This window comes from Danio aesculapii, chromosome 20 (genome assembly GCF_903798145.1).
Source record: "Danio aesculapii chromosome 20, fDanAes4.1, whole genome shotgun sequence".
Lineage (NCBI taxonomy): Eukaryota > Metazoa > Chordata > Actinopteri > Cypriniformes > Danionidae > Danio > Danio aesculapii.
Genome location: NC_079454.1, coordinates 34,103,899 through 34,114,939, shown reverse-complemented (window position 1 = coordinate 34,114,939; position 11,041 = coordinate 34,103,899). Strand labels below are relative to the sequence as shown.

The following is an 11,041-nucleotide window of genomic DNA, read 5'->3' as shown; positions in this document are numbered from 1 at the left end:
AACGACCCGTGTGGATCGCGCTTTCCCCGCTTCTGTTCCGCTTATCTTATTTCAATAACAGGAAACGCAGACTGTTTGTTTTAGCGTCTTTCGCGACAAATAAATAAAAAGAACAAAATTAGTTAGAGACACTGTAACAAAGCAACCTACGGATAACCCAAAGCAATAAATACAAGCAAAAAGCAGTATCTTTATATGTACCTCGCCGGCTACCGTAGTTTGACGTGTGCGCTCTCTAACGTTAGTTCATTGAAAACATGGCAGGTGATATTATTCTAGAAGACGAGGAGGAGAACATTTTATATGATTTACTTGTTAACACAGAATGGCCGCCCGAAACGGACACGCAGGTTTGTGAAAATACGCTCACATTATTTAAATAAGTTATTAATATTGGAATATCCGCCTGCTTTTAATCAAACCGTTTCTGCGCAAGTAGTTTTGAGCCACGTATCCAAGTTCATCATCACTCAGGGTTTATAAACAGTGTGTTTTCAATGTTTTTAACATCAATATGGTGGTTTAAAGCTCTTCATATGCGATGTTCATTTGCATGTTTGTTGTTTTTAATAACCAGCTGCTTGTTTTGCAGAGCTGTTGGTCACGCTTGAACTGTTCAGTTAACATATTGTTGACAACTGATTTATAAAATACTCTATGAGATCACGGTCGTTGTGTTTAATTTTCAGCTGCGTGGACTGAAGGAACACAACTCTTCACTGGTTGCAAAGGCAGTGACAGGTAAATAAAAGTACTGTTATACATTATGACTGCAATATATGCCAAAGTTATTGTCATTATTGAATATGTCTGAAAAGTTGGATAAAACGTGACTATAATGCCCAGTGTTGTCTAGGTAGGCCGCTCGCATGTTTTTGAGGCAGTCATTTCAAAGAGGCTTTGCAGAGAACAAGTGTTTCAATAGGAGTGTGTTTATTTGGCCTACAGTTTTACTGGAGTTTAGATAAACTTCTTTGGAATATTAAGTGTGCTAATCACGTCTTATTGAGTGGTTTTACATTTTGGAGTCTTAATCAATGCTTATACAGTAAACCTGTTTGTTGAGTCAGATTGATTGTGCTTTTAAGGGGGTATGCTGGGAATTGCTGTGTTTTTAGATGCATGAGAAGTACTTCATCACTTTTGTATTTCATACTGAGGAAAAAAACTTTAACTCGATATAATGATTTTTTTTCTGGTTAGGATTTTAGGGCATTAAATATAAATAAATGTGATAATACAAAATTGTGTTAAATTGTGCGGCACTGTGATCCTTTTTATAGTATATGTTAATGTGTGTATATATGGTAGTGTATTTATACATCATCAAATGATTCTTATATTCATATGGCTGACAAGATTTAATTGAAACATTTTGGTAGATAGTGTTGTTTCTTCGAATAATTTAATATTTTTGGTTTTCATTTTAATTTAAGGGAAAGTTTTCCTTATTTGTTTGTGTTTTTGTATTCTAATGCAGTTTTTGTTATGGTTAACTTAAACATAAACAAACAAACAACCAAACAAAAATTAAATGAATACGATGCCAAACAAAACATTTTGATTGATATTAGGTAAAATAAATAAATAAATTATAAATAATATTGCAATACATTTAACACGGCTATCACCTTCAATTTAAAGTTATCATCATGATTAATATTTGATTAAATTTACGGTACTTCTAGTTGTCTCACTACATTTAAAACAGTTTTTGCATTGAAGAGTTAATTCTTGTAATTAAATTGATAACAATATTTTAATAATGAAAAACATATAAAACACACACATACATATATATTAGCCCCTTTAAGCTACTTTTTTTTTCGATTGTCTACATAACAAGTTACTGTTATACAATAACTTGCCTAATTACCCTAACCTGCTTGGCTAAAATGCTAAAATGTCAAGAACAGTTTAATGTAGAATTAATCAGAATTTTTTTAAATTCTTTTTAAAAAGTTAGCATACTCGCTAGCTTACAAAATAGTAGCATATTTGTTGTTTTTATTTTTTATTTGTTACTTTATTTGTTTACTTTTTTTTTTTTACATGTTACTCTGTCAGGTAAATTAATGTCTGGAATATGTTTGCTGAAAGTTAAAAAGATGTTGATTGCTGTTTAATGTCCAATGGTGTTGATGGTAAGGGATGGCTAGGTAAAAAGCAGTTTTTGATCCAAATAAAGTGTACAAAGTGTACTGTAAACAGTTTTATTGTTCCCCTTCTGATGAATCAGTGAAAATCTCTAAAAAAATGTGGTTAGCATCATTTAATGTATTTTCCCAAATGAGTTTATCTTGTAAACTTGTATGTAGGGCTGCAGGATTCTGGCAAAAATGTGAATCACAATATTTTTTGCTTAAGATCACGATTTTCCTCACAATTCTGTAGATGTAAAATTAAGGTTAATATGATTAGCCTATTATTATTGTTAATTCTTAAGCATATGGTAAAACAACAATAATAATATTAGGCCTATATGTTGGTCTACTATTGCTTAAAATGCAAAATTTTGTTTAGTCATTATGGTGGACTTGAACAGACTTTTAATAGAGTGGGGCAACTGTGACGTCACCTTGTAGGCTAATCGGCTGCTAGCACAAAACTGGTTCCCTCAATAAAATCCCCATAGGATTTTCCCATAGGCTTTTCGAAGATTGCAAATAATAAGCTCTGTGTTCAAACACTGTTCATTACACTTGCACGTTTTGTCCAGCCGGATAATCCTCAAACGAAAATACAACTTTAAGCACTTTTGGATCTTAAATGCAGACGCAAGAACTGAATAGCTAACATTAGGCTACAAACGAACTACATTGCTTACGGGGCGCTCGCCTGTGACGTCGGCACCGCCCTGCTACGGACAACTTTTCTATCTTATTTTTTTTTTAGAAATAATGTCCATGACAGAGTTAATCTCTCTGTTTATTATATTATAATCCACGCTATATATTATAAACAAATAAATACGCAAGTACACATAGTAGACCTACGTGCCTTTTGGATCGTTTATACGTGGGAAATACATCTGTTTTGCTTTACGGTTGTTGTAAAAGTTTTAAAACTGTATGTATAAATGTGCCTACATTATATTATCATAAGACACATTTAAATGTGTATCGCTCGTGTGCACACAGCCCGCTTACCGTAACAGACGACAGAAATGAGGCGCGAGGAGCAAGTCTGTCAAATGCCTGCAAGTTCCATCATGGACACAGAACAACATTCAGTATTTTTTTATGTCACAAAGTACAGCGAAAAGCAGCCCATAGTCACATATGCTATACATTTTAAGGAGGAGTGTAAATACTGCAGTTATGACAGAGTTAAATGTGTTCAGATGACACGTTTAAACATTTATTGACACGTTTGCATTACTGAGAGCAGGAAAGAGACAGGCTGCACTGGTAAGCTGTAGCCCCATATCTTTAATTAAAATAAATGATCAACAAATTAATCTGTGAAGGCATTATCTACACACAATATAAATTCCCAATTAGAAAAATACTACAAACTAAAATATACTATTTATGAAAATACTTGAATAACAAAGAAATCCAAATGCCCGAAACACAAGCGAGCTGCGCTCCAGACAAGTTCAGCTCGATAACGTATAATGTCTCCGACACCGCCTGTAGTCCCATTTAGCAACTTGATAGCAACAGTCTTTTTAAAGAAGCGTAACCAATTTAAAAACTCAAGAGTGTGATGTAACTGATGTGTTTTATGTCGTAGAATAAAACGTGAAAGTATATTGTAGTTGTGTTTGCCACGAACCTTATTTAAGCGATTTAACTGAAATCCCATTGAAAAAACCCATTGACTTTGGGACGAGGGAACCGGAACTGCTAAAATGCTAACTCGCTTCCGGGTTTTTGCATACAAATTGACGTCATAGTTCCTCCACTCTATATGTCCAGTTTGTTAATTCACAGTAAAATTATGACATCAGAATATAACTATTCATAATTATAAAGCTGATTTATGTTTAAGACATGTTTGTCATGTTATTGACAAATTTATTAGACTATTTGTTTTCACTGGTAAAATTAGAAATTTGTAATTTATCAGATTCCTTCTTGCATTATATTCAACATTATATATATAGGTTGTACTGACACGGTAAAATTTATTTTCATGCACAACACTTTTTGTTCGCTATGAAAGAAAAAACATATCATATGCTTATCGTAATCATAACTCTAAAATGCGATATGATCATTTAAATGATGTGCGCACAGGTTTTACTTTCACTTCTGAGTGCGGCTCATGGCTGTTGTCACTGTGAGAAAAAACACACATGCAAATCAAACCTCCCGCACGGCCCACAAACGATCGCTCTGTGCAACAAACTGAACGTTATTTACAACTTCATTACCTGTTATTCACAGCCTATGCAGGTTCTGTTCACTAATGTAAGCTTCATGCGTGCACGCACGTGTTCTCGGTAGTCAAACAGCTGGCGGTCAGCTCACGTGTGATTTTGCGGCCACGAATACATCATTACATAAAGACAGAAATTACATTTTTCAGTGAATTATAGCTTCTAAATACAGTATGTGACACTTTTAACGCCATTTGATGGTGTCAGTGTTGCTGTGAAGACTTGTGCGACTGCCTTGCTTCTCTCCTGACCTTGAAAATAATTAAGATAGTGTGTAGGGTCGAATCGAGGTCATGATCTTTTTTCGATTAATCGTGCAACCCTATTTGTATGTCAAATAAAGACACTGTTTATCTTTATTTTAATTACTGTATTTGAGGCAAGTTTTAGTTAATAATAAGAAACCTGGTTATATTTCTGGTGTCTGTTTAAGCTGTTATTTTTTTTATACATGAACAGTTGCATTACTGCATTAATATACCAGTATGATTACTAAAGAATATAAAAAAATTGTGTCTTACAGGACCTTTCAGGTTTTTTCTGCACTACCTTTGGTACAGGTAAATGTCTTTTTTAATTATTATTATTTTACAGTGAAGGTTACTGTCCTGATGTACTGTAGGTTGCATTTGTATGATGATTCTTTTATCTTAATAAAAATGGGTATTATTATATAATACTGCATACATTGATTTTAATACTTTGCAGTGCATCATTTAAAATAACTATTTACTATTTTAAAATACATTGACATGTAATTTATTTATTTAATAAAGCTGCCATTGCAACAGTTTTTAGTCTCAAATGAACTTTCAGTTCTGAAATTTCTTTCTGACATTGAGATTTTATTTTTTAGAAACATTTCATATTATTATCAACATTGATTTTTGTTTTTTACCACTTAATATGTTTCTGGAAATCATATTTTCTACGACTATTTAGTTAATAGAAAGTGCAAAATAATAATAGAAACCTTTTGTTACATACTTTTTGCTGCCACTGTTGATCAATTTTATGTTCTAGGCTGAATACTTTCTTTAAAAAAAGACAACTTTTGAACAGTATTGTATACTATAATTTTGGATGAAGATGGCTAAACAAACTAACAAATAATGTATTTTGACATTCTATTTTTGATTACATCCTTTTTTTAAATTGGTTTAAATGATTTGATCAGTCACCAAAGACTGTACTTGTTTTTTTAATATTGACATTTTTGAAAGAAATAAATAATCCTGTGCCATATTTAAAAAGAGCTTAAATTGTCATTGATGATGTCTACAAAGTGTCAAGTCACTTTAAAAAGCTGATTTACTATATTTTGTAGTGCACTGAAAAAATGATTCAAAGATGATTCCTTGGATTTACTCAATTTTTTTACGTTAAGTGGTTGTAAACAATTTATTTGGGCTGAATTTAAACAAACAAATTAAGTTGAACATTGCTCAATTTAATTTGTTTGTTTAAATTCAACACAAATAAATTGTTTGCAACAGTTTTGCATGCAACACTTTTTTGCAGTGTGTATTTTGTATGTAAACTATAGTATTTCATTTTTATTAAAAAAAAACCAAACAACAACTAAAAGCTTTAAAATGCATCATTGACTTTTCATGGTAACTGATTTCTTCAAACAAATCTAAATGTACATCTTAAAGATTCAACAGACAGTTCTTGTTGGAAGGGATACAGCTGTGGGTGGAAGTTAGCAAGAATTATTTATATTTATAACATTTGATTAATGTCTACCCCAACCCTAAACCCAATAACAGTGATGTAAAAACGGTAATTATAGAAGATTATTCATATTATTAAATTGCCCATTAATTTGTATTTTATTAATGCCCACCTCCACCCTAACCCTAAATCCACCCCTCAAAGTAATGTAAAATATTTATTACACTGTAAAAAAGTGCTGGTTTCCACATGAATGATTTGTGTTGGGACAACATGAAGGAATTAAGTTACCTGAAGAGTTGGTACAAATTTAAGTGGATTGAACATAAAGCAAATAAGCCTATGTGTTTTCAAACAAAAAAAAGGGAAAACTAAGAAAACGGCAGTTTTTCGTTTTTTCTTTTGCTCACAAAAAACGAAAAAACAAAACAAACAAACAAACAAACAAGATTTTGTCTCTATTTTCGTTTTTTGGTTAAGGGTAGGAAAATGGATAAACAACTTTTTAAAATTCATTATAGACATGTAGGTGGTGCTGAAATACCCATTGGTCAACCAAATCTGAGCTTGTGACGTCGCCCTCAAAATAATAGTCCTTTGTGAATTAGCACCCAGGCTTTTAATTATTATTATTTAAGTTATAATAATAATAATATGAAATAGGTTTACATATTCTATCATTTGATCAGTTAGGAGGCTTACACTCATTGCGTATGCATAAACTACATAAAAACGTAAATTGGCAGTATTATTAAACATTCGTCATTAAAATAAGGTCATAGTTTGTAACCAAACTTCTTGCTGCTGTGCACCTGATGCTGAGCAAAGATAACCAGTTCCAAGTAGCACATGAATTGCATGATTGTTTCAGAGCGACTGTAGGCCTAAATAATAATAATAATAATAATAATAACAATAAATAATAATAATAGGCTAATAATAATAATAATTTATATTGTTTACTTGGTGTTTCTTATTCATTAGTTTTGTTAATAATTGTTTGCAGGACCAGAATATGAACACATTGGGCCCTGGGGCTATAACAAAGGGCATTTGTTTTTATTTTACTTCCTCCTATTCAAATTTTATATATATATATATATATATATATATATATATATATATATATATATATATATATATATATATATATATATATATATATATATATATATATATATATATATATATATATATATATATATATATATATATATATATATATATATATATATATATATATATCGTGACACCACCCTCAAAATAATAATCATATCTATATATATATGATTATTATTTTGAGCGTGGTGTCACGAGCTCAGATTCCAGCACCACCTGTGTATAATGAATTTAAAACTCGTTTATCCGTTTTCCTACCCTAAACCCAAATCTTGTTTTTTTTTTTTCTTCATTTTTTGTGAGCAAAAGAAAAACAAAAAAATGCCATTTTCTTAGTTATTCTTTTTTGTTTGAAAACGGCTATGAAATGGACTGGATATGGAATACCCTGGTTTTTCAGCTCACTTTAAATATGTAGTTTGAACGAACAACAAACATATTTTGTTATATATTTAACAGAGGCAGTGATGCTATATTGATTCAAGTATCCGCAGCTGAATGCCGTCTACACAGCCGAATCATTGTCTTTTTAGGAATCAGATCATGTAAATAAATTAATCAAGATCAAAACGTTTCAATGATTAATCATACATGTCTTATACACTGTAAAAGATGCTGGGTTCCACACAAATGCTTCATGTTTTCTCAATACAAATCAATTAAGTTAACTTGATTGTTTTTTTTCTGTGCAAATTTAGGTGGATTGAACATACATTTAAGTTGTCCCAAAAAAAACTTAAGAATTATGTTTGTTTAAACTCATTTTAAATAATTAGTTAGAACAAGCAGCAAGCAAAGATTTCAGTCAGATTTTATTGTTTAAATGTGTGAACGTCTTTACTTTCTGTATTTCAGCCCCTCCAGCTCAACTCTTCCACCTGGACTGGTTCGCCTCGCAACTAAACAAGTGAACTGGCAGCTGGTGTTGGCAAGGTAAAAACCCTCAGTTTTTAACACATAAAAGCTTTTCAAGGTCAGTGTATTCCAGGCAGGTTTTGTCAGGTTCATCTACAGTGTGAAAAGCACTTTTCCACTTAATGCCTCAGCGTTTTCTCTGTATCGATCATCTCCACCTCATTGACTCTGCATTCGAAAAGTGCATTAGATACTGTCTCTCACTGAAAATCATTGCATTGTGCCTCTAATTTAGACTTATTTGCGTCTGGAGTTGTTTTAGGCTCATTACTGTTTTCTTGGATTTTTGACAAATGATTATTTTGTGCCTTTTGGTTCTTGCGAGTTATCCAAATGTAATTAAATGTCGGTTTGTGGATGCTAGCCGCGTAATCTCAATCAAACTCATCTTTTCCCTTCACCGTTCTACTTGTTCCTGCCAGTTATCTGCTTATGCAAAACAGCGCAATACAAGCAGAGACGGCAAGCTTTAATTAGCTATTGATTTTCAGATAGAAGACGATGTACTCTGTGTTAGAAATGTTTATTTTTGGCTCCATGTTTGCTTACACAATCATTCTGTCTTCTTTTTCCCCCAATGTTGTTCATTTATTTATTTATTTATCTTTTTTTCTCCCCTGCGCAGTAATGGGAAGCTCCTGGCTGTGGTTCAGGACCAATGTGTGGAAATTAGGTAATTCTGCACATCGATTTGAAATGTTTGGCCTTCCTGTAATTGGTTAATTTTTCAGCCTCTCATCTTGGGTGCTGTAAAGCTGAGCAACGCTGCTTCTGTGATTGATGATTTTTATGCTGATGTTGTATTTTTTAAAATATATTTATGTGTGTTTCATGTACAATTCAGTTTCTGTATGGTGTGATTTATTACGCTAATCTGCTCTCGCAGGAATGAAAGTGTCACGCTTCAGGGTCTGAGAAATTCACAGCTTGATGCTCGGAAAACAACCTCTAAACATTAAATTGCTTAATCTAAAAAAAAAATCCATAGTTTCTCCACAGTCAATATTTGCGTAGTGAGGCTGTTGTGAACTGAAAACTACCTCACGTTAAATTTAAAATCACTCTTAAAATACTTTCTTTCAGGTCAGCTAGAGATGACTTTGGATCCATCATAGGAAAATGCCAAGGTACAGTAAATGTTTTGTTTTTTTAGTTAAAGGCCCCGTGAAGTGCTTTGAAATATGCATTTTTATTCCATGTTTGAAAGGGGAGGACATAGTGTAGCAAATGGGAAGCGTCTTGAAGGGAGCAGGGCATGTCGGTTACTAGAGAGCATTTGATTGGTCAAGATTTGATAAGAAACTGAAGTATGAGGTGACGTGAATAAAATAGTTGGTCCATTTAGGTGGAAGTGACAAACAACAAGCTTTGCATGTTTATATTAGTTTTATATCTTCAAAATAAGAATTTTGTCACTGTTTTGGAGCACATTAGCTAATAGATATCATAAAATACTGTCATCTAAAAAACTTCTTTTAATTTCATGGCACTTTTGGGTATTTCCCAAAATTTTCAACATAATCTTTTACATATAATAACAAGTCTATGAATCAGAAATTTACAAAATCTTATTTATTTATTTATTTGTTTATTTACTATTAAATGTTCACAACTTTTGAAGCATTTTATTCTTTCATAAACCGTATTATGCAGACTGGTCAATATTAATTATTTGACATCTATGAGGTGAATAATTCATTAGTGGTAGAATGATAAACTAAGTACTTAGTACTGTGTTTTGTTTACTTTTTTTTTTCATCATAAAGTAAATTTTCTTTCCCATTTTTTTTCCCCCACGTTTTGAAAATTGTCAGAATTTTGTTTTTTTTTCTCTTCATGTTTTGTTTATTGTCTTGTCTTTAAGATTTAATTTCTTTTATTCTCCCTCTGGCTGATTACTGTACATCTTTGTTCAATCAAGAGTTCTGCTCAGGCTTAAAGATGCATTTTAAAAATGTTTCTTCTTCTTCTTCTTCTTCTTCTTCTTCTTCTTATTCTTATTCTTATTCTTATTCTTCTTCTTCTTCTTCTTCTTCTTCTTCTTATTCTTATTCTTATTCTTATTCTTCTTCTTATTCTTATTCTTCTTCTTATTCTTATTCTTATTCTTCTTCTTCTTCTTCTTCTTCTTCTTCTTCTTCTTCTTATTATTATTATTATTATAAAGTAGCAAACTATATTCTTTGGGCCAGATATATTTGTTCAGTCAAGATCTCTGCTTGGCTGTACCTTTTGATGATTTTTTTTTAATTTTTAAAAAAGGCTATTTCAGAGTATGAAATTCGGCCCTTTGAGAGTCACGTCCTTGGTTAAATAGGCTGTTTTACTTGTTATTCTCTTCCCTGCTCTACATTTTTTTTTCTATCTTTACATTTGCCGTGAATATTTTATGAGCAATATCATTCAGAGAACTGGCCTGCAGACATGCAAGTCTGCTTTCAATTCACTTTCATTCGTACCGTCTTAGTTCATTTCAGTTCATTTCATGGAGATTTGCGTTTAGCCAGTATCTTCAGTGAGGGCAGAATTTTCGCTGCTGTGAAGTCTATATAATGGATGTGTTTGATTAATTGGCACAGTCTTTTGTGCTTTTATATTCATGCTTCTTTCTTTTCTCGTCTTAAGGGGCTAAATGAAATATTTTATATATGCTAGATAAATGTGTATTGTGTGCTGATGGGAATATGCTTTTCCCAGCACACATGCAGTAGGTTCTCAATCATTCATTAAAAAGTCATGTGTGTGTAAATGAAACTCTTTATATCGTGAATGCAATGCAGAGTTAGAAGCATCAGATGAGAAGGAAAGATACTGCTTTGATATACTGTAGACCTGCATGATATTGAAAAAATCTGATATTGCGATATTTCATTTTTCTGCAATAAATATTGCTATATTAATACAGCTTCACATAATTTGAATAGCTCTATTTGGCAGATTTCT

At 32.0% G+C, this 11,041-nt stretch overlaps 1 protein-coding gene across 1 annotated transcript in view; it reads left to right on the top strand.

Annotated features, from left to right (window-relative positions):
- Window positions 1-72: 72 nt before the first annotated feature.
- nbas (NBAS subunit of NRZ tethering complex) overlaps window positions 73-11,041 on the top strand; it is a 350,427-nt gene continuing 339,458 nt past the window's right edge. Inside the window, 6 exon segments of the mRNA XM_056480954.1 lie at window positions 73-350; window positions 690-741; window positions 4,911-4,947; window positions 8,039-8,116; window positions 8,724-8,771; window positions 9,182-9,225. Coding sequence (XP_056336929.1) covers window positions 258-350; window positions 690-741; window positions 4,911-4,947; window positions 8,039-8,116; window positions 8,724-8,771; window positions 9,182-9,225 — 352 coding nt within the window. The 5' untranslated portion in view covers window positions 73-257.